The sequence below is a fragment of the Trichechus manatus genome, unplaced genomic scaffold (genome assembly GCF_000243295.1).
Source record: "Trichechus manatus latirostris isolate Lorelei unplaced genomic scaffold, TriManLat1.0 scaffold00170, whole genome shotgun sequence".
Classification (NCBI taxonomy): domain Eukaryota; kingdom Metazoa; phylum Chordata; class Mammalia; order Sirenia; family Trichechidae; genus Trichechus; species Trichechus manatus.
This window is the reverse complement of record NW_004444106.1, coordinates 4398780-4422862: the sequence shown is the minus strand read 5'-3', so window position 1 is coordinate 4422862 and position 24083 is coordinate 4398780. Positions and strand designations below refer to the sequence as shown.

The following is a 24083-nucleotide window of genomic DNA, read 5'->3' as shown; positions in this document are numbered from 1 at the left end:
TAAAGTCATGACTGTTTATCTTATTTACAACAGAAAATGGAAAAATATCTCAGTAAAAGAATACAATATTAAGAGGCATCATGAGACAAACCACATCTTGCAATTATAGTACACTGTCAAGAAAAGACAAAAAATCTCACTCCACAGCCAGTGTCCAAAGGCTCAGCACGACAAGGACACTGCAGTGCAGCCCATTGAGTTAGTTTCCAAAATTTTAAACAGGAAACACTTTAGCAATGGTAAAATAACATAATGAAGCTTAAACACCATTACAAGTACTTCATCTTCTCCTTTTTTGAGAAATGTATTTTTTAAATGCCTACATACATTTATTTTTCCTGAATTGGCACTTACGCCGAACAGGCTGCTACCACCTCATCCTCTCCAGCATCTCAAAAGATAAGTATCTAGATGCACCAAACAGAAACTATTCAGTAACAAGAGGTACGTGGCAAACACATTTCCAGGAAGAAGCTGACAGAACCAAGAACACAGGCTCAAATCCCAGAGTATTTATGGGACTGTTCACGAGTTTCAACTTGGGGGGTTCTGAAGATCAAATACATTCACTAAAATGTAAAAGCGTCACAAGGTCAGGGATTTTTCTCCCTCTACTTTGTTCACTGATGTATCATGAACACCTAGAAGAGTTCCTGGCCCACTGTAGGGCCTCAATATATATTTCTGTAATATATTGAGGATACCAAGAAAAGCATTTCATATACCGTAGTGTCATCAAATACAGGGTATTAATATTCATCTTTCAGACTCAATTAGATCTTTTTAAAGAACTGAGTATTTCAGAAAATACTCTCGTGTTTATCCAGTGGTCGGTAGCAAAATATTAATTTCCTAATAGCTGATGTGTTGAGAGTTATTACAGTACAAGAAATAGTGGAATAGGGAAATTTACAGATGAGGGTGGAATGTTACAGTCAGAGACAAAGAGGGCTATAAAAGTAAAATAAGTGTGGCTGCTAGAGAAAAGATCCCAACTGATAAGGGAAAGATCCACACACAAGCAGAGGGCTTGCAGTCAGAGCAGAAAGAGTGAGCATGAGAAGTCTATACCTTCACACAGCACTCACCAAAGCGTAATTCAGAATACTTTGTGCTAACGGTTTCATGTTTATTTCCACTGCTCATCACAAGCTCCAAGAGAACACATCTCTCATCTGTCTCATTCACCACTGTATTCCCAGTGCCAGGAATTTAACAGGTGTCCAATAAATATCCGTTAAATGAAAGAGAGAGTGAGGGGAGGAAGGGAGAGAGTCTGAGCTAGTGATCTTACAGGCAAGACACAGCTCTCAGAAAAAAAAAAATTGAGGTTCAAGCTGCCAACGTGTGTCAGAATGTTGCCTTTACCACCAGACTTCCTAAGGAGAGTGAGAAGCACATCCCATTGAAGGAGAAAAACTTCAACCTGAAATGCAACTCAGGAAATGGTCTCCTCAAAATATGGTACAAAAAACTGTTAGCAGCACTTGGTTAAGAGATGTGAGAAGCTGCGCTCTCCAGAAGCTCGAAATAAACCAGGCCGTGTCCCTTTCCCGTGTTTGAGAATGGGTGGAAAGAAAATAGGTCAAACCACCCTTCTGCACCCCATCACTCCCTCCACAAGCGCTTCAGTGAGGAAAGATGAATGACATCCCTCCAATGAGGTTTCCCTCCACTTAATGGTTCTGGGAGGTCCTGCCCTCTCCAGTGCCTTCCAATAGCAAAAGGAAAAAGAAAGGAGACACTTCAGCAGGGTGCCTTTACTGCCCCTGGGGTATCTTGGCGATGCTGAGTTTTCTGGTGTCGGTTGAGGATGGACCTCTGGTTGAAGCTTCTCCCACAGGCAGGACAGTGGTAGGGCTTCTCTCCAGTGTGGATCCTCTGGTGTCTGACTAGCCGCTCCCCTTTACTGAAACGTTTCCCACACACCTGGCACCCATACGGCTTCTCCCCTGTGTGGGCTCGCCGGTGCACTGCCAGGTTAGCATTCCTGCTGAAGCTCTTGCCACACTCACAGGTGTAGGGCTTTTCCCCAGTGTGAGTTCTCCGATGCACCTGAAGATGCTGTCTGCGACTAAAACTTTTCCAGCAGTCAGTGCACTTGAAGGGTTTCTCTCCTGTGTGACTTCTCTGGTGGACCTCAAGATGGTGTCTCTGGCTGAAGGTTTTCCAACACTCGCTACAGACATAAGGTCTCTTTCCTAAGTGGGTTCTCTGGTGCTTCATAAGGTACTCTCTCAGGGTAAAGCCTTTGCCACACTCAACACAGCCATATGACTTCTCCTCTTCATGGGTTCGCTGGTGTCTGACAAGATTTGAGCTGCGACTGAAGCCTTTCCCACACTCGGGGCACTGAAAAGGCTTCCAGAAGGAGCTGTGAGTCTTGAGGTCATCAGGCTTGGGTATGACACCATGCTGGGGAGCAGGAAGTCCTGGCATGTGTCCCACAGAGCTACTGGGCTCCTGGTCACAGGTCCTTCCAAGTTCAGGGCTCTGGAGAACAGCTTCCCCAAACCTCTCTGACGTCAATCCAGCAAGTGGCCCTTTAAGGTCTTCCTGCTGAGTTTTAGCCTCCTTTTCCTTGCTCCCAATGCCTACAGGAAGAAAGAACACACTAATTGACTCTGTAATAGCTATGAAAATAAATCTGTATGTTAGACCTTTACTTCTAAAAGTGTCCCATTAACAGTTCCTTCTCTCTTCTTTGATCAACCGTAATTTTCACTTTCATTGACCTTAAACGTGTACTTTCCTCTACTTCCTTTCATCTCCATGACTTTTTACAGAATAGTCTGCCAAGTTTTAATGCCTTCCCATTTAACTTTCTACCAATTCAGACTTCTATTCTTCAAAATATAACTCAATTATTTCCTCCAAGAAACACGCTCTGGTTATTCTCTTACCCTGGGGGTCTCTTCAGCACTCATGGACTCAATGAGCACTTTATTTAGTCTGTACTTATTTATATGTGACCTTATTGTAAGTGCTAAGTTATATTCATCTAGATGTTTTGCCTTCCTCAGCTAACTATAATCTATTTCAGCAGTGGTGAACTACTTGCAGTACCCCATATTCTCCAAACACTTTCTCACCTCTCTGTCCCTGCTCACACTGCTCCCTCTGCCTAACTCACTGATTAATCTGGGTGTCCTGGGAGCTTAGCACTAGGTCTGGCTCAGAGCGGATGCTTATTAACTGCTGGATAGATGAATAAACCTAGTCTGTCACAGAAGTTCTTGCACCATACGGCCTCTAAATTAACATATTTATTAGGTCTAAAATGACCATGAATGCCACAAATATGCCCCAACTCACCCCTTCAGTCCTCACTCAGATCCCTATTATACTCTCTGTAAATTAAAAGAATAACTGTTTTTAGGACAAGGGGAAGAAAGGAAGGAGAAAGAGGAAGAAGGATACTGGTAAGCAAAAAGACCAAGAGAAAAAAAAAGAGAGAGAAAGAAATGACAAGAGTGCTTAAAAGTGGAGAAAGGCCTGTGGAGAAAGTCCTTTCAGGCAAGGCTGTTAAAGCATAAAAGGAAAACTGGCATTATATGTCTCCTGATTTGATAAAACATGAAGTACACAGCTATCACCTATGATGTATTCTTCTGTTTTGTAAACTTTTCATAAAAAAGTAAAAATGTACAAAACATAAATGTGGAGCCCAAAGAAGTTGCATAATGAACACAACTATGTAAACAGCCTCCAGTTCAAGAAACAGAACATTACGAGCACCCAGAAGTCCCTCTCTGATCCCCTCCTGGTCACTACACCCTGCCCCAAAGGGTAGCACACTCTCCTGACTTTTATCACGGTCAAGTACTTTTACCTGTTCTTGTGCTTCGTGTAAGTGTTCACATTGTTTCTGGCTTCTTCTGCTCAACATTATGTTCGTGAGATTCATCCATATTGTGGTGTAGAGCTGTAGTCTGTCCTTTTTCATTGATATATAAGAATATACCACAATCTATTAATTAATTTGTCTCATGTTCATTTGGGTAGTGTCCAGTTTTAGGATGTTATGAATAGTAAATTTTAAACTAAACAAAATTCATGAACCTTAACTGGACCCTGGGAAATGCGAATATGTGCTGTTGCTGCTGTGTGCCATCAAGTTGATTCTGACTCATAGCAACCCTGAAGGACAGAACAGAACTGCCCCATAGGGTTTCCTAGGCTATAATCTTTATGGAAGCAGATCGCCAGATCTTTCCTCCCATGGAGCAGCTGGTGGGTTTGAAGTGACGATCTTTCAATAAGCAGTTGAGCACTTAACCATTACGCCACCAGGGCTCCTCCAAATATGTGCTAGATACTATGTATTATGGAATTTATGTTTGTTTGCTTTGGTAGAATTATGATGCTATGGTTATACTGAGAATGTCACTATTAGGAGGTGCATGCTGAAATATTTAGGAGTGAAAGATCAAGATGTCTCCAACTCTCAACTTGTTCAGAAAATATACATATTAATAAATATGGCAAAAATGTTAATTGTTGAATGTAGATAAAGGTATAAGTGCGTTCACCGTACAAGTCTTTTAACTTTTCTGTATGTTTGAAAATTTTTAAAATAAATGTTCAAAATATAAAGTTGGGGGAAAATGAAATGGAGTATCTAGGCATAATCTAGGAGAAAGATGCATTAGTGGAAAGAAAATGGGCATAGCAGCCAGAAATCTGGTTTTGAATGTTGAATTGGCAACTTAATAGCTATGTGATCATGGAAAACTCAATTAACCTCAGTCACAGATTGAACTGTGCCCCCACAAAATATCTGTCAACTCGGCTAGGCCATGATTCCCAGTATTGGGTGACTGTCCACCATTTTGCCATCTGATGTGATTTTCCTATGTGTTGTAAATCCTACCTCTATGATGTTAATGAGGCAGGATTAGAGGCAGTTATGTTAATGAAGTGGGACGCAATCTACAAGATTAGGTTGTGTCTTAAGTCAATCCCTTTTGAGATAGAAAAGAGAGAAGTGAGCAGAGACAGGGAGACCTCATACCACCAAGAAACAAGAACCAGGAGAATAGTACATCCTTTGGACCTGGGGTCCCTGTGCTAAGAAGCTCCCAGACCAGAGAAAGATTGATGACAAGGACGCTTCTCCAGAGCCAACAGAGAAAGAAAGCCTTCCCCTGGAGCTAGTGCCCTAAATTAGGACTTCTAGCCTACTAAACTGTGAGAGAATAAACTTCTGTTTGTTAAAGCTGTCCACTTGGGGTATTCCTGTTCAAGCAGCACTAAATAACTAAGACAACCTCTCTGAGCCTTAGTTTTTCATCTTCAAAATGGATTACAGAGTCATCAAGGTTGCTGTACACACAATGCACTGGCATACACTGGCAAGTGGTATTATCTTAGCCCTCAGACTAAGTACCTGATTTCCAACTACTTTCAGCGGCTTTTCACCTGGATCTCCTTTACTCTCCCCTCCCTTAGGAAAACATTCCCTTCCGTTTCTGTCAGAAGCTCCATCAATTTTCCAGTCTCCTAGCCAGAATCTTAAGACTCTTGTTTGTTTCTTCTCTTTCCTCTCCTCTGACCAACCTCTGACCAAATTTCTAGAAAAACATTTCAGTAAGCCCTCTTCTTCACTGCCACCACCCTGGTTCCTGCTCTTACCCTCATGCCTACATGACTCCGGCACACTCCCAGTCAGTCTTTCAACCCTCCAGGCCAACTGTACCCTGCTGTCAATCCAAAGTGCCTGAAGTCATGCCTTCATCATGTTACTCTGTGCTGAAAAGTTAAAAAAAGAGAAAGCCCGTAGTTTTCATGGCTGGCCTCACTCTACTTATCCCAATCTCCTTCTTATTCCTTCTGAATATTTATCTTTCACATCAGTGCCCTCACCAACCCACAAGCACACCAACTGATTCCTACAACTCATGGTTTTGCACACACTACTCTGTCTCCATTTTTCCAAATCATCTTCCAAATTCTTGCCCAAGTTCTATGTCTACATCACTCTGAGCCTACTCCAACTAGTCTAGTCCATCCTACCCATCTCTCTTACTGCAATTACAATCAAGACCACAAGTTTAGTAGTTAATTATTTCTGAATAAGAATAAAATAAGAACTGGAGGGGATCTGAGAAATCATCTAGTCCAATACTTCCCCCAGACTCCAGTCCTCTTTACAAATGAAGAAACTCAGGCCCAATCCTCACAGTTATTGATGGAAGAGCTGGGATGAGAATAAATCTCAGAATACTTGGAGGTTGAGACAGCTAAAGGATAATACACCTGGGAAACTGACCTTCATGCCACCCAGTCTCAGCATAAACATTCAGGAATGTGCGTGAATTGTTTTGAAACAATGACCTGGTGAGAGGGTACACATAGAGCCAGAGTCTCTAGAACAGTCAGAAATGGCCAGGAGGGTGTAAAAACCCTCTGAGAAAGGGAGGGCAGAATCCTTACCCCACAGAGTAGCATTCCTGGCAGAGGTACATCCCTGAGGGAGATTAAGGAACGGGCACAAAGGGACCCTTATCTGTAGTATGCGGTACGAGCTCTTGCTCCGTATAGTTATCTCAGAGGGTTTCCACATCCTTTGCCATTAGACATTTTACATCTTTATGTAAAATATGTTGGCATCTTTCAGTCACTCACATCACTGACACGGTGTAACAACCTTGCACCCTGGACCCAGGTCTCCTACCTGCCTCCCAGTCCCTCTGCTCCTTACGGTATTTCATAATAATCATTATTACATGTACTTGGGCTCTTCACCTTAACTGTAAGATCCTTAGAGGCACACACTTTTATTTTTACTCTTCATGGTAATTACTCAAGTGTTGGCCACATACTAAGTGCCAAATAATTCTGGATGATTAAATGAATGAAAGTTGACTAAGTCGTAAAGGAATCATTTAATCATATGAACACTACAATTAATAAAAACACCTAATACTGTCATATTTTCCAAATGTTTAGTTATTTTATCTCATTCAATCTTCACAACTCCATGAGTAGTGTTCTATGATACACCTATTTTACAACTGAGGAAATTAAGACTTGAGTAAAATGAGTTGCCCAAGGTCACAGTTTTAAGTGGTAGAGCCAGGACTTTCTCATGTCCTGAAAGAAGTACAGTGATACTCTCCCTCATCCCTCAACACATTTCAAGTTGAAAAAAGGTGAGGTGGAGGTCAGTACAGATTACAAAAAAGCTATGAAAGGAAAAAGAAGAAAATTAGAGGGGAACAAAAAAGAGGGCCATTCCCAGTGATGTTTCAGTTCCTCTCCCCAGTGTTCTCACCATTCAAGTTACTCTCCACTGTGGCAGTCATCAAGGCCCTGCAGTGCCTTCCACTGGCTTTCCCACCTGGGCCCTCACCCTACACTTCTCTCGGCTCACTCTTTCCTCCTACTCTTTTCTCTTGCTCCTGCTCCTACTATGAGCTCCTATCACAGGCATGATAGCAGCATCCTCTCAGGCTCCCACCCAGATCAAACCTGGAAACCACTCAAGGCAGGCACAGCCTTGGCTCTGCTTCCTCTGTGACAATGGCCACACCAACTGCTCCCATTCTGATATCCTAGTACCCCCTCCACACCCACACTGCCTACCGGTGGCTTCGGGTACACTAGTCCTGCCCTCTTCCCCTGCGCCAACAGAAAGCTACTAACAATGGTACCTGTCTGTAGTGGGCACTCGATAAGCATCTGTTGAAAGAATGAGATCAGATGATATATCTTTTACAGCTTTTCTCTTGTCTCAAGTCCTCAGTATCCTTCAATTATGGACACAGAGTAGGTGTTCAGGGAAACTTAATGACTGACCGGTCTCATTGCAGCCAGAATAACTGCCTCACATTTTTTTGCTCCATTGTCTGGTTCCTCTCCTGACACAGAGATACATCTTGCCATCTCCTTACACCCCTTGGTCTATGACTCCTCCTCTGTACCCATTTACTCTGCTGGCCATGAAGTCCCCTTCTTTTGTCAGGACCAGGTTATGAAGTCGTTGAGCTAGGACAAGAACTCTGACCTGTACCTCTTAAAACTCCTCATTTCTTATCTGTAGGGGAGAAACAGTCTTACCTGGAGATGAGACTCCACAGTCCTCTGGTTCTACATATTCACCAAAGCAGTCTATCTGGGCCGGGGTCACGTGCCGCCACTCCTCTTCAGGGAAGGCCAGAGCCATATCTTTAAATGGGCCCAACCCCTGAAATAACAGGAAATTGCTATGGATAAAGAAATAATTCCTAAGGAGGACCAGTCTAACAGCAGGAGAGAACATATGGGACAACACTCTAGGGAAGAGCAAGTCTTCTGCATGGTCTTGAGAGCAGAACTGCCTATCTCTCAACATTTAACGAGAAAAGTAATCTACCTGTTGGAGTCACGGTATTTTTGAGTCTCTGCTGCAGCAGCTTAGTTTGTATCTCAACTACCACAGCAACCAATTTCCACTTTCAATCACCCCCATTCAGTGCTCAAGTTTGGTAGAACCAGAGCAGTACTATGTATCCCCTCATCTATATCTGACTTTCGCTCTGGATAAGTATGTAAACATTTGGGCAAGCTCTGTCTTAAGAACAAGCCATGTTAAATTAATGCATTCTCATTCATAACTCCATGAAGAAGAGCTATTATGGGAGAAGGAGAGGATCTGACCAAATTAAAAAATGCTTGATGTAATTCTCCAACTCCTCCCACCATGTACTTGGAAAACAGGAATAGAAAATGATACTGGCATCAAATCTTGCCCCAGTAATGCTTCAGCTAGATCAGATTGAGCTCACTTATTTTTTTCTGCCAAACTGCACCTCTTTTCCTTCAAGGAACTCTTCAAGACTCATTTCCTTCAGAAAGGTGGTTGACTGATAATCAATGGGCACATCTCTCAGTTATCCCAGAGATAATCTCCATCTCCCTGGTAACACGGTCAGCACCTCATGGGAGAGATTTAAACTGTGGCAACAGCGCCCCATCCACGCTTTAGCTGCCTCCATTTGTGGCAGGTTAACAAGTGCTGACAAGGCCAAAACTCCTGGTAGAGCTAGAGTACAGGCCAGAGAGACTACTCAGCTCAGGACCCCTAGGAGCCCCCAACCCTCAGTCAGCTACATCTTTGCTGACATCAGGGGGGTGGGGGGACAGAGGGAGAGCACCAGCAGAAGCCATCTATAAAGCGCATCCACAACGGGTTACTTATTTCTTAGCCAACAACCACAGCCTAGATCACACCTATGGGATTTGTATCAACACTATCTTCCTCCTTACAATGATAAGAGTAACACCAGTGAGTTAAATTGTGACTTAGGGTCCAGACATAAAGCTCAATGCAAATTAACAACTGGGCATGGTAAAGTGGAGAAAACAAAGCTGTCGTGTCCATCAGAACTAGAAAGACGGAGTAACTCCACTATGTGGATGCAGTTTTGTTGAAGAGAGAAACCTGGGAAAGGTGAACACCTCATTCAAAGCGCCATCATGACCTCTGGAAGTGCAGAGACACAGCTTACCTGGGATCCAGCTGTGAGGAACCCAGCTGCCATCTCTTGGTCTCTGGTGTTCACTGAGGGGAGGCCGGGGCCAGCGTGAAGAACAGGCAGAGCTGAGCAGAGGAAAAATGCGTGAGAAAGATTAGTGTTGTTTTGCAGTTAGCTCATTCAGTGGTGCCCCTTGCCTGACACACAGAACTTTTGGAACCATTAAGTGGTTCCACACTTTCCCCTACACAGGTGTCTGGGTATACCTCACTCTATTCTCAGCTGGGAAGATGGTCCCAACCCAGTACGTCCTATCTCTTCTAGGCTATTCACACTGCCCAATCTTATTCTGGGAGTGACTTATTTGAGATTGAATAACAAAGTCATATATTACTCTTAGGGATATGTTTTACCTGCCCACTTATAAAAAATACTGCTACATATAACAGCTGCATATTTCCTGCTGGTCTCTAAAAGGCTGCAAGGGAAAGGAGAAGAGAAGAAATGAGGGAATGTAATCTCAGATATCACCTCCAGGAATCAGAGTCAAGATACAGAAAACAATTTCACTTCATCTGTTTCCTGCTGAGGTTGAGAAAGTAACCAGAAAAACTCAGAATTATGCCTTGCAAATAACTTATCAATTACTCGGTTTCTAAACTGAAGAAGGGTGGGGGCAAAGCACAGTTTTCTGTGTCCCCACTTCCTTATTGTGTGCAACTTACCTTGCTCCTGGAAGGCCTGCGTCCCATCTCCAGGATTCTGATTGAGTTGCTCCTCAGTGCTTTGACCTAGGCCTTGAACTCCTTCCCCATGAGGCAATCCCCACTCAGGCTTGACCTCCACTGGCCCCAGGTGGACACCTGGTTCCCAAGGGCCTCTGCAAAGTGCTGTCTCATCCTGTTCTCCCTGAAAGTGGCATGGAACCTAAGAACAGTTCCCAACACCTATTAGAATTAGGCCTGGGTTAAGTCTGTGACAAAGGGAGTTGAATTAAAACCTAGAGAGAGAGCCAAGAAAAGAACCCATCCCAGCTGCAGGAGAGAGGAAGGAAAAGTTGACTCAGCTCTTCCCCAGGCCATCAGTGAGGAAGTGTCCAAGAAAAGGAAGCTAAACTCTCTTTATTAGGCTATGAGCAGCTTTTATCCACCCATGCCATTTTACAAGGGTCCCTTCTGCCTTCTTTGATACTGATCAAATTCCACCAAGAATAATATCACAGACAGCCCAAATATTGTCCTGTTGTGGAGAACTTTATCACAATGCACACACTGCTAGGAGGAAAAAAATTCCCAGTTACAGAAACGGGAAGTAAAAGATACAAAGCCAGACTGTCTGCAGTGAATCAGCTAGTGAAGAAAAGTTGCTCTAAACATACCAGGAAAATCAGAAGGACTCTCCCACAGAGACACATGCACATAAACAAGGACTTTTCTGGCCCACTTTTAAGCTCCTTAGTTGGGCATTAAAAAAAAAAAAATTCCTTATGATTATATAGGAGGTCAGGGTACTGCAGTAGAAAAACTTGAGGATAAACTATAAACAACTGTTACTTGCAAGCAAGGCAGTAACATTTAGTCCTCTCTTCTTCCCCAGTACAGGACAGTGAGAGAAACTCAGCCAGACTCACCAGGAAATACCTGTGGTGCAAAGTAACTTGGTGTTTATCAGAACAATGCCATCAAATTACTTTGGGAGTCAAATAAACCATATGAGCTGACTTCCCAGACATAGAGACAGCATGAATATTCATAGTAAGAATATTCACCAAGTGGAATTCCCTACATTTCCATTGTATCTCTGCCCAAAGAGGAATGAGTCAATGAGGGGCCTTAAAAAGCAATCACAACTGTCTTCGTTGGGCCTGAGGCTCACAAGGGAAATATGTGTGAATCTCTGCCGAGACCAAAAAAGAAGCTAAACACCCTTCCATGCCCCCTGCATCTTCCCTGAGAATGGCTTTTCTTGCTGAAAACTCCAAAAAAGTTCCTCAGAGAGCCTTGGAGCAGAGGAGAGAGATGCTATGCTTCATCCACTCCCACAGGTTCCTAAACCTTTCAATTCTTTAAAACTCCCCTTTCCATACCAACAAGACAAAAACCTGATACCCCCTTCTCACCCACCGCCTTGGCCTCCAGTGCTCTCTCTGTCATGTCTTCCATCATGGCCACCAAGGCCTTGCTGCTCTCTGGGCAATGCTCCCGAATCCAGGCATAGAACTCCCGGGGCAGGATAGTCAGGAACTGTTCCAGCACCAGCAACTCCAGGATCTGCTCCTTCGTGTGCAGCTCGGGCCTCAGCCACTGGTGGCAGAGCTCCTGAAGCTCCCTGAGGGCTTCCTGGGGTCCAGCTGCCTCCTGGTAGCGGAACTGCCGAAATCTCAGACGGAAAGTCTCAGGACTCGTGTCCTCCCTTCCCTTGCCCCATGGCAACTCTTTCTCCAGCTTCACCACAGGAACACTCATTTGCAGCTGAGGCTCTTCCGCCATCCCTGGGCGCTCTTTAAGCATCTTCGCACTCCCTCCCAAAAGATGAGGGTCTGTTGGGCAAACCAGACAACGACAACAGCACAGATGACCCTTTTGAGAACATGAGACATGTGAAAGGTCAGTCCAACCCAGTTCTGTCTCTACATCAATGAATATTCTGCTGGAGAACATAGCAATTACCTTCTCTGAGTCATTGTTAAAAAATGAACATTTATCTGGAAGGTCATAGTAATTCAATTCAGTAGGTATTTGCTAAGCAGCTACTTGGTGAACAATTATAAATATATAGGATTTAACTTACACTCACAAATAGTTTAGGGTCTCATTGACAGATAACATAATGATTAGAGAATAAGATGCCTTATAATTAGGTTGGGTCCCTGGTGGCGCGGTGGTTAAGAGTTTGGCTGCTAACCAAAAAAGGTCGGCAGTTCCAATCCACTAGATGCTCCTTGGAAACCCTACAGGGCAGTTCCACTCTGTCGTATAGGGTCACTATGAGTCAGAATTGACTCGACGGCAACAGGTTTGTTTTTTTCTAATGATTAGGTTAGTCACCAAGGTTCACTGCTCCAAAATTAAAAGAAATATATGTATATATGTCAGGCACTCAGGAACCAGAAATACAATACAAAACAAGGCAAACAATGTATTTGTTCTCTTGAAGTTTATGTTCTAGTGTAGCAGACAGAAAAAACAAATGCAAGCAAATAAATTATAGGTAGGATGAGTTCTAGAAAGGAAATAAATAGGGTGCTCTGATAATAGGGGTGACAGACTTCGAGATGGCTTTTCTGAAGAGATGATACTTAGGCTGAGACCTGAAGGATGAGAATGAGCTAGCCATTCAAAGAGCATTCCAGGGAAAAGCTTTGAGGCTAGAAATTACTTGGCACATCTGGGAACACGTCAAAGTCCAGTGTGGCTCAAAAGAGCAAGTGAGAGGCAGAACTACAGAAGAAGAGATGGGAGAAGCAGGCAGAAACCAGATTATCCAGGACCTGCTCCCATAAGAATTATGGACTTTATTCTTATTTCACTGGGAAGCTACAAGTTTTACAAAGATCCTTCTGTGTGTGAATAGGTAATAGATTAGAGGAGGCAAGAAGGGAGGCAGCACTTAAACAATGGTCCAAGCAGAAAATGATAGCGGCTTATATTAGAGTGATGGCAAAGAATCAGACAAAGTCAAGGCATATTTTAGAGGCAGAAAACAGACTTGCTGGTGGCCTGGATGTGATGGCGTGCTCAACCCAAAGAAAACCATGGAGCAACATATATAATAATTACAACATTATTATAATTGATCAAAAGATTTAGAACTTCATAGGCTTTTCTAATTAGAAAGCGTGTGAACATGCACTCTCATTAAAACTTATAATTCTATATGGTGAGTACTACTCCCCTTACTTTTCAGATAAATCAGGGGTGTAAGAGGTCCTTTAACTGGCCAAGGTCTACCTCCCAAAATAGAAGTTATAGATACGAAGCATGGTTAGTCAAAAGACAGTACTCAGGAGAAAGAAAAGAGGCTTGCACTAGGCTAGAGGACCAATACAATTTAACTTCAGTGGGGGAGGACGATGTAGGGTGGGAGATGGATCTAGAAGCGGAAATGAAACGACCCTGTTAGAAAAGAGGACGATTATTCTACTCTGATTGAAGGTGTGCATGAACAATTCACAGGAGGCACAGTCAAAGCTTGTTTAATATTCTATTGTGTGTTTATGTATTTATTTACCCTTCTAAACCCTATTTTACATTTTCAGTCTGACCATTTCCTCTGCTACATCAATCTGAGATTTCTTTCATGCCGTTGTAGCTATACTTAGCTCCACTACTGCATTTATCGCACTACAGTGCAAATGGCTAACAGCATGTTCCATCTACCAGATTCCCTGAAGGCATTTAAGGTCCTCATTCATCTTTTTAATCTCTGGTACTTGATAAATAGAAGGTGCTCCGTAGTTATTCTTTAAATGAGTGTCCTGTATCTTGCTCTAAAATGACTACTTTCGCTTTTCAAACAGTTCGCTGCGGTTCAAGATTTCCTTGGGTTCCTATTAAGCCAACACTGGCCAGGCGGAATAAGCATCGCTCTTACCTGAACCTACTGCGTCGCAGCCCCTTGATGCCCGACACGTAGGGCCTCTGTCCCGTGGGCGGCAGCGCCGGGGAGACGAGCCGCCTGCAGCTGGGGTTGGGCAGGAGACGTGCTCTTTCCCAGACCCGCCGCAGCCCAGCCCGCAGCGGCGCCAGAGCCCGTCCCTGCCGCCCTTTCCACCTCCGCTCTGTCCCCGGCCGCAGCCCTGACCCAGATCTCACCAGCGGTCCCCAAACGATATCAGTATCACCAGTACCCTCCGCGGGCCGGAAATGAGCCGAGGACGCTGTCAGAGAGGTTGAGAGGAAAAGCCCCTTCCGGTTCCTCTCTAGGAATAACGGAGGTCCGTGCGTCTCGATGATCGCTCAGCCCAGTTTGCGGTCAGCTTTTCCAGTGGAGAAAAAGTGGGGTTCGAGCCGTGTCGTTGCCGCGCGCCCCCAAACGAAGCGGGGCGGCGAGGGGCTCCTTCCCCCGGGGCTAACTGCCCTTCTCGAAGCTCTCGGTTGCAAGGTTAATTTCTGCTTCTGTGTCTTTCCACCTGCTTTCCCTCTGTAGGAAGGACTCGGACACGGTAACTTACCTCAAGTCGTCCAGTGGCGTAGAAACAAAGGGTGATTGATGGAGGTAAGAACCGAGCATTATGGGTTCACATGGGAGGGGCCTGGGCCCCCGGTAGAGTGTGCAGGGTTGAGGAGGGGGAGTTCAAGGAAGGCTTCCTGGAAGAGCTGGCTCAGTTTAGAAGGGTGAATCAAAGAACTAGGTAAGAGTGTTTTCAGTTAGAGGGAGGACAACGAGCCCAGGGAGTGCGGAGGAATTGATGACATTACCACACAATCAGAGCCACGGAGTAGCCAGCTAAATTGGGGTTCTCGGATGCTATCCTGAAGGCAAATGAATGGGAAGCTTCTGTAAGTTTAAAGGCGGGAAGTAACAGAATTTAGAAAGATGTTGCTGAGAACCCTTCGAGAAAGACTGGGGAAAAGAGGGAGGGGAAGTGAGGAAATGAGACAAGTGACATTCCAGGTAAAGTGAGGTTAAATAATGCAACCCAGGAAAGAAATGCGAGACAGAACCGGAGCAGTCAGTGAGACTAGAGATTGTAAGGGATATGAAACCTATTTTGGGGGGGTAAAATTGGCAAGGTTTGGGATTCATTGGATCTGGAGGATGAGAGAAAGGATGGAGTAAAAGTGTCCAAGGAAAACAGAGTTATTTCATAACCTTGAAATGGGAAACTTCTTATTATGACTTAAATCCAGAAGCCATGAAAGAAAGATGGAAAAATTTTACTGTATACATTTTTTTTTTTTTTAACTTCTACATGGAAAAAAAACATAAGCAAAATCAAAACACAAATCACAATCTGGGAAAAAATATTTGTAACTCACATCACAAAGGGTTAATTTCCCTACTAGATAGAGTGCCTGGAAATTGTGAAGAAAAAGGCCAACAACCCAGTAGAAAAAATAAGTTCATAGAAAAAGAAATACAAATGACTATTAGACATATGAAAATATGCTCAATTCACTCAATGAGAAATGCAAAATAAAATAGTATTGGGATACCATTTCTTACCTGTCCAATTTGCAAAAACTATTCCAAAAGTTTAACATAGACTCTTGGTAAGACTGTAGGGGAAACAAGAACTCTTATATATTGCCGGTAGGGTTGCAAAATTGTTGTAACCTTTATAGATATTTGACAATATTTATCAAAATTGCAAAAGCATTTACTCTTTGACCCAGCAAATACATTTATGGGAATTTATCATACAGATATGTAGGTATAGGGTTGTTCACTGCAGTATTGTTTGTGTTGCAAAACCCCCAACACACCAAACCCCCAACACACCTCCTAATCAGATTCCACCACCAATACTTTGAAGCTGCTCATTCAAAAGGTATGAATTTCCATACCAGTTGTCAAAATCAAGGACATTGTTTGGTCATTATCTTGCTTGTCTTTCCATTGCATTGGCACTGTTCACATTCTCTTTTGAAACTTTTCTTCTTTGGCTTTCATGAAATCTCCTTGCTTACATCTTATTACTGTTACTGTTCCTTACTGGTGAGGAAAGTCAATTATTTGTCAACTGTGTTTCCTTTGGAATGTTAAAAAAAAAAAAAAAAATTACCCAGAGAAGCACAAATCAAACTAAATACAAGATGTGTTGGCCTGTAACTCTGTCCAGTCTGGCAAGTCTGGGTGAAGGAATGTCTGCCAGATAATTGCTGTGTTTTCTGAGTCTCAAATTATTTATTATAAATTACATTGTCAACTCATTTTGGAAAGACTGTCAGTTACTCTCCTTGTTCACCAACGTTACTCGTATACAAGAGGGATGAGACTGAACCAGGGGGCCAAGAGAAACTGTCTAATTGATTGTCATGGTTAATCTTATATGTCAACTTGAATAGGCAATGATTCTCAGTGGCTTGGTAGACACTAAATAATCATTTTCCATTTTGTGATCTTACGGCAGCAGCCAGTCAGTTGGAAGGGGAGTTCCCTTGAGGGTATGGCCTGCATCCAATATATAAATAGATGTTCTAGCAAAGCTCCCTCTCTCTCTTTCTCTGGACCCTGCATCTTCTCCTATGACCTCCGGTTCTTGGGACATAAAACAGAAGCCTGTTGCCTGACTTGTAGATTTTGGATTCACCAACCCCCACAACCCCATGAGCCAACAGAGGCCTCAAACCTGTCACGTCATCTGCAGATTTTGAGTTTGTCGGCCCCTGCAACCATGTGAGCCAGCAGAGGTCTTCAGTCTGTCATCTGACCCACAGATTTGGGACTTGCCAGCCCCTACAATTGCGTGAGCCATATTCTTGCAGTGAATTTCACTATACGTACATCTATATATGCGTCACTGGTTTTGCTTCTCTAGAGAACCCAAACTAAAACATTGGCCCAGAGAATTTGTCCTGGAAAACTGAAATATACCTAGCTATTGCAAAACCTGGAGGTCATGGGTGGCGCAAAATGTTAAACGTTGTTCTACTACTAGCCAAAAAGGTGGTTTGAACCTACCTGGAAGTGCCTTAGAAGATAGACCTGGTGATCTGCTTCTGAAAGATCACAGCCTTGAAAATCCTATGCAGCAGTTCTACTCTGCACACAAAGGGTTGCCATGAGTCAACTCCAACAACAAAACATCAAAACGCATTTTTTAGTTCTCCATGAGTTGGAGAGGAAGGAGAAAACACAGGGGAGAGGGGATTTGGGGAAAGGTACAAGAAGATTGGATCAGATTACAGGTACATAGAGACTTTTCCTCATTCATTTTTTAAAGCTGGTATGGACGTAATAGTTTATTTAACGTGTTCACTATTGATGGACATTTGAGTTGCTTCTAATCATTTGTAGTAATTGATATACTATAGCAATTAATAACTCCATAGCGATGTAATTTTTAAAATATTTGTGCAGGTGGATAAATTCTAAAATGAAAACATTGTATTAAAGCATTAATGCATCTGTAGTTTTGGTACATATTGCTAGAGTCCCCTCCAAAGGGGTTATGCCATTTTGCACTTCCACCCACAACATATGAGAGTGCTTTTTCCCCCAAAACTTATCCAGCAGAAATGTGTTGCATCAAACTTTTGACTTCAAGTCTCATAGGGAGAAATGGCATTTCAGTATAGTTTCCTCCATTTTTCAACTATTTGCTTTTCTTTCTCATTTATTTAACATATTTGTAATAGTTATTTTAAACTTCATGTCTTCTAACCCCAATAGTGGATCATCTTTGCATCTGCTTTTATTGGTTGTTTTTTCTCTTGTCAGTCACATTTTCCTGTCTTTTGGCATGTCTAGTAATTCTGCATTGTATGCCAATATTTGTTTATAAAGGAAGTAAAGAGATTTCAGGTTCCAATAATGTTATCTTCTACAAGAGTAAGCTCCCCTTCACCTTTGTTAGGTAAATATGGTGACAGGATGATCACTTAATCAAATTTGGATTGATCTGGGTTGAGGCTAGGTTGCTCTCTTAGTAAGACTCAGTCACCTCTGGTTCTTTCCTGTTTCTCTGGCATGTCCCTCTGGGATCTTTGACTGAGAGCTGCTGGATCTCTATTTTCTCAGTTCTAAAAGAGTATGAGAGATTATATCTGCTCTTCAGATGTGTTGAGCTTTGCTCACCCCATGCATCTTCCAAATTTGGAAAATGTCTTGAGAAGTAGACCAGCCCTGTGTTTGAGGAAGGCATCATTCTTCAGGTGAGACTTTGTCTCCTTAAAAACATCAGACTATAGGAGATTTCTTTATGCCTTCTAAAAGCTTCCAGGACGGGCCCAGAATTCATCAGTTGTACCAAGGGGGAAACAGCCATGCATTTAAAGGGCACTGAAATTTCCAAAGTGTTGCACCAGCCCTCATACAGCCATGAAAAGTTTCACTGGTATTTCTTTTGCCCAGAAGAATCTTTCTGGTGGGCCAAACCTGGATCTTCAGACTCTACTGAAATTGGCAAAAGTACCCAGGGAATAAAACAGCCAGTGACAGACTGCTCACCCTGGAAGGGGTCTCTCTTCTCAAGAATTATAATTCATTTAGTCTTCTTTGCTTTCACATATTTCCAATGTCTTTACATTTATAATCTTTGCATTTTTTTAGTTGCTGCAGCAGGAGCAGTGCTGTAACATGATCTGGTGCATCCTGTTCAGAACCAGAATTAGCTCAATAAAGTTTGAATTTGCATTTCTCGTATTATAAGTTACATTTAGCATCTTTTCATACTTTAAGAGCCAGTTCTATTTCTTTTTCAGTAAAAAAAAAAACTGTTCAATTTTTTTTTCATGTTTCTGTTGGGTTCTTTTTCTTCTCAATTTCTAGGAGCACTTTATATTTTAGAAAGACTAGTCCTTTGTTATTTGGGTAGCAAATATTATTTCTAGCTTCTTTGTCTTTTGGTTTTGCTTATGTAGGTTTTTTATTTGTTTTGTTTTGCGTTGCCAAGCACATTGAAGTTCTTTTTTATGGAGTCACATTTATTGATTTTTTTCTTTCTGAATTTTTAGTCATAGTTAAAATCTTTCTCACACTTATAACAGTAAGTGAGACACTACTATGGTGGCTTATTCACAGATAGTAGTTTTGGTAGAAGCATAGTGGGCAGAGAAGGCAAATCCATATCCAGAGTAAGTGACTATTCCAGTAAGAACAAAGCACTGCCCCTGTTGACCATTCTGAATCAATTTTCCCAAGTAAATGTTATTCCTTTTCAATTGGTAAATGAGGATTTTTTTTTTTTAATTTCAGAAAAGTTTTCTTGAATTACAGTTTTAAGTATATGTTTTGCTCTCTTATTTCAGTTTTCCTCCTCAGGGACTCCAATTTTACATATGTTGGATCTCCTTTGTCTTTTATAGTTTTCACTTTCTCTGTAATGTTTTGTATTTCTTTCTTTCATTTTCTTCACTTTTTTTATTCTTAACCTTTATATCCCTTGCTGTTTATGGTATCTATTCTCTCTGGTGTTTCTTATAATTTAGTCTTCATTTCTGATTTTTTTTCCTAATTCTTCCCTGAGTTCTATCAGTTCTTATGTAATATGTTCATGTTATCTTGCCCTTGCCTTTTGTTATCAGGACATTTCTTCTTTGAGCTTCTGTAATTCTACTTTGTGGGATTTTCTGTTTCCTCATAGCCACAACTGCTTCATTAAATTTTTTAATTCATTTTGGAATGTTGTATTAAAATGTTCCTATACTTTGTAACAACACTTTTCTAGTGAGTTTTCTTCATATCCGGAAACATTTTGCTGCTCTTTCTGCTTTTTCTTATAGTACTGTTGTATTGATGTTGCTTTTTTATCCTTTTATTTGAATGAGTTTGATTTTCCTGGACCAGATATTTGCAGGAGGATGCTGTGGAAGAGGGGTAGAATTTGGGAAGCATTCCCAGTTTCTTAGTGCAAGGGCTCCTTTTTCTGTCTTAGGCTGGGTTCTCTAGAGAAGCAAAACCAGTAAAGCATATAAATATATATAGAGAGAGATTTGTCTCAAGGAAATGGCTCACGCAATTATAGAGGCTGGAACATTCCAAGTCCGTGGATCAGGATAGAGGCTTCTCCTGATTCCTGTAGTCACAGGGGCTGGCAAACCCAAGATTGGCAGGTCAGAGAGCAGGGCTGTTGCTCACAGGATGTGAAGTTCCACAAATCCCAAGATCAGCGGGCAAGACTGCAGGTAAGTTGCTAGCTCAAGTCCCAAGAATTGGGGGTCAGATGAACAGGAGCCAGCTGCAGGATCCACAGTGAGCAAAAGCCCCCGAGCCTTGTCAGAATGTCCACTTATATTGATGCAAGCCATACGCCTAAGGAAACTCCCTTTCAACTGATTGGCTGCTCACAGCAGATCCCATCATGGAAGTGAGCACAACATTGTATGACTGCCAGACTACATCATAACTGCCAAACCACTGAGAATCATGGCCCAGCCAAGTTGACACGCAAGCTTAACCATCACATATTACTACATACATGAATAGTTTCTTTAATATATAGTTCCCTGTATAACTAGGATTCTGCTGATTCTCATATCCTAACTTGGTTCAGAGGGCTTATACTACCACTCACTTCCTGCCCTCATTCCATTTACAAGCCATTGCTATCAAGGGATATTTTCATCTGCCTTCCAAGGTGATCTCCTCTCTTTTATTGTCTCCTTTTAAATTGCCCATTTTATGGGCTCCAGTATGCTTTCCATGCCTTCTCTGGCTCCCCAACACTCATGCCCAACCATGTTTCTTCTCAATCCTATTCATAGCCATTCTTTCTCAGGGTTAGTCATTCTCAAACTTCTGAGGTTTAATATTTACTAATGATTTTTTTAAAAAATCTGCCACCACTAGAACCCGTCTATATTCTCTGATATATCTCTCTGTGCCCACCATACCATTCTCCCAGTTGTGGCTTCCCATACTGGGTCTGCTGATTTGGGGTCCTTTTGGTCACAATTACATATTTTGGAATTTGCAGATTTTCTTTGATCTTAGTTTCACTATTTTAGTCCCTGTATTTTTTTTTTTTAGGAAGAAAATTGAGTTGAAAGCCTTTGAACTCGGCTGTCACCATATTCCTATAAGAAACTCCCACAATATCTTTTAGAGAGAAATGTAATAGGAAACTAAAAAAAAAAAAAAAATCTAACTAAAAACCCTAGTGGCTGTTAGTTTTTCAGCACCCCAGCATGAGTGTGAGCCTCTGGAGAGCAGCAGGATCTGATTCCGATACCTTTGTGTACCTCAGTGGTGCACTGTAGAAGGTCAACCTTTAATGAACATTACTTAACAGTGACAACAGAGCCCACTTGACTCCAGCCATGTCCATTGCATCCCCCTCCACCAGACACACACATATCCCTGTACTTGTTTTTGAAGGTACACTTCTTAGGTTCTAAGAGCTCTTTGCACATATGTGTTCTTTAGAGAGGGAAGGGGGAGCCATTGTTACTTGGTACCTTCGGTAGGGGGTGGATATGTGGCCAGTAGAGGGCTTGGATCACAGTTCTAGCCTTCACACTGCCCCACAGCATTTATACTTCCCAGTTACACCCATCCTAGCTGGGAGGCTGAGTGCTCCACAGACTATAAGTACCATCAGGACTCTGAAGGGGAGCATTTTAGAGGTACACTCAAGAGGCCCCTGGACCTGATGTAAAATAGAAATGCCATATGCTGATTGGCTAACTTGCCTATGCTTTCCTCAGAAGCATAGATTCACTGGGCTTAGCCTTCCAGACCTAGGACCTCAATTTTGAAGGGTTTTCACCTTTAACCACTACTAGTCCCTCCCTCCAATACATACTTACCAAAAGATTTCTGCACTGAATCACACTTTTGTCTGGAGATACCACTTTGTTTTGTTTTTAATTTCACTAATTCAAAAACCTTCTGTGGTGGTTATATCCTGTTCAGTTTTTGTTTTACAAAAGCCCACTCCACCTGATCATCTCAGAATATTCCTCCCTCTCCTCAGGCTGGGTTTTTGAGGTATGTATGTAAGTAACAGAGAAGCACTTCTGTTATTGAAAACACCTGCAAAAAAATTCACTGAGAAAGCTCAGAAGAGTTCAAAGAAATTTTAACAAATTGCAAATATAAGCAAGACAGAAGCACTCTAAGTATGAGGAAGTGGAGGGTTGACTTGGCACTCAAGAAGCTCATCAAAGGTAGCAGAGACTGGAGGCGAAGGGGGAGCTACATAAATATCCACACGTGTGCTCACAGAACTTGAAGAAGGGTAGACAGTATATCCTGCGCTAGATAACTGTTTGTTCCTGCAGCAGTGTCTCCTTTTGTATTGAGCTCAGTTCTCCAAAACTCTCCAGTTTTTCCAGGTGCGGGATCCCTTGGGTCTCCTCAGTATTCTGGGAAATGGGCAACAAATGGCGGCTAAGGCAGGTTGCTTCTTCAAAGAGGCAAATTATACCTAGGTAACAGCAAAAGTTTGGGTCAGTTCAGAAAAAGAGAGTGTTGAGCTCCTTGCCCTGGAATTCAGAAAGTCCTTCCACTAAAGCAACTCCTTTTGGTTCTGTACCTGCCCTTCCTAGTTCTTCCCTCCAATCTAGAGTATCACAGAGCTAGAAGAGGAAACAAAATGCTTCAAAGAACAAGGAATACAAGAAGATGAATAAAAACACAGAACCACTGCCAGTGCTGAAAGGTACTTTAGCAATTTTTGACCAATTAATAGGTGAGAAAAACAAGGCTCAGAGAGAGAGAGTCAAACATAAAACTCAGGCCTCTTGATGCTAACTCAAGATCCTTAGTCAAGCAAGAGAAAGGAAAAAAATCTATATTCATAAGAACAAATGGGAATATCTTGAGTGAATAATAAATGCTGTATTAAGACTAAGATAAAGGATGACTTCTATTTTCAGCATTATGGCAGACTCAATATTATCCCACTAAAAACAGAGAAGTGCTAAATGAAAAACTTTAAAAACTCATTTTAAATGTATCACTGAGCTGGCATGAAAGATATTCTTAGAAGCCAAAACCAAAATGAAAGCAGGAATCTAGACAGCTGAGGAAGCACATAACTAGCTTTTACCCTGGACATATACTCCCAAGCCTTGTGACCCTGAGTTTCCATTCTACTGGCCATTTGGGGAAAAGGTACAGGAGAAAAAGCCCAGGGCCTGCTCCAGATGGGGAATCTAATAAGAGTTAGCAATGAAAATTTAGAACCTCAACATTGCCTGGATTGACTGAGAATTCATAAACAAGCTGTTTGTCATGTCTGCAGCCAAATTCACAATATCTATGTATTTGGTTTGTAATTCTAGATGGCTGTACACCTGGCATGAGGCATAAGAAAATGCAAATCCTTTTTGGAGAAAAACACTTTAAACCAAGGCCTCAAAGAATTTCCATAAATAACGTTCCAAGGAAAATGATGTCACAGTTAAAAAACACAAAACATAGCAGGAAACAAGACATCACAAGAGCAAGAGCCTTCAGAAACAACAGACAACAGGAGCAAATAATTCAGTTTTTAAATTTATAAGACACAATGTAAAATAACTATGTTTAACATTACAGTAAAAATATATTTATAGAATAGATTGAAAATATGAGGAATGAGATTATGAAAAAAGATAAGTTTTGGAAAAAATAATACAACTTCTAGATATAAAATAATTGAAATAAAAATTTAATGTATAGGTTAAATAGCAGATCAGATACAGCTAAAAAGTGAATGAAGTAGAAGATACATCTAAATAACTTATTCAGAATGCAGCCCAGTAAGACAAAGAGATGGAAAAATATGAAAAAACATATTAAAAGACACACAGATTAGAGTAATAAGGTCTAACAGATATCTTTTTAATGTTCCACAAAAAGAGTTTAAAAAAAGGAGATTTTATGAAAGTTTTCTAGAAATACTCAAAGACACTAATCCTCAAATTCAATTCACATAATAAATCACAATTACAAATATCCATACCCAGCAAAATACCAAAGAAAGCCTGAGAGAAAGAGAAAGATTGCTTAAAAGGAGTAGCATTAGCACTGACA

General features: G+C 41.8%; 2 protein-coding genes and 1 long non-coding RNA gene across 4 annotated transcripts in view; 1 reads left to right on the top strand and 2 right to left on the bottom strand.

The window, feature by feature from the left end:
- Positions 1 to 292: 292 nt before the first annotated feature.
- ZSCAN25 (zinc finger and SCAN domain containing 25) lies at positions 293 to 14303 on the bottom strand. Of its 2 annotated transcripts, XM_023741055.1 has the most exons (6): positions 14052 to 14303; positions 11582 to 12037; positions 10184 to 10385; positions 9492 to 9583; positions 8062 to 8188; positions 293 to 2594 (listed from the first exon to the last, which is right to left on the bottom strand). In XM_023741055.1, the coding sequence occupies exons 2-6, from the start codon at positions 11966 to 11968 to the stop codon at positions 1747 to 1749; spliced, it is 1656 nt and encodes a 551-aa protein (XP_023596823.1). In that variant the 5' UTR covers positions 11969 to 12037; positions 14052 to 14303; the 3' UTR covers positions 293 to 1746. The 2 variants fall into 2 exon arrangements, with proteins under 2 accessions (XP_023596823.1, XP_012413957.2); XM_012558503.2 differs by lacking the exon at positions 14052 to 14303 and having other exon boundaries at positions 11582 to 12374.
- Positions 14304 to 14571: 268 nt separating this feature from the next.
- On the top strand, positions 14572 to 21188 carry LOC111822399 (uncharacterized). Its single transcript, XR_002825674.1, has 2 exons — positions 14572 to 14675; positions 21093 to 21188. It is a non-coding gene; the product is annotated as an uncharacterized LOC111822399 (long non-coding RNA).
- A 286-nt stretch (positions 21189 to 21474) lies between these two features.
- TMEM225B (transmembrane protein 225B) overlaps positions 21475 to 24083 on the bottom strand; it is a 23069-nt gene continuing 20460 nt past the window's right edge. Inside the window, exon 4 of the mRNA XM_004386706.2 lies at positions 21475 to 22491. Within this exon, the coding sequence (XP_004386763.1) occupies positions 22322 to 22491 (170 nt within the window). The 3' untranslated portion in view covers positions 21475 to 22321. The remainder of the gene's footprint in view (positions 22492 to 24083) is intronic.

What these genes read in the sequence shown, in the direction of transcription:
- ZSCAN25 (XM_012558503.2), bottom strand. Translation starts at nt 12,118, where the DNA reads ATGTTCTCCAGCAGAATATTCATTGATGTAGAGACAGAACTGGGTTGG. An exon ending in GAGCACTGGAGGCCAAGGCG is followed by an intron (nt 10,386 to 11,581) that starts GTGGGTGAGAAG and finishes AACTGTTCTTAG; the next exon opens with GTTCCATGCCACTTTCAGGG. An exon ending in TCCTCACAGCTGGATCCCAG is followed by an intron (nt 8,189 to 9,491) that starts GTAAGCTGTGTC and finishes CTGTTATTTCAG; the next exon opens with GGGTTGGGCCCATTTAAAGA.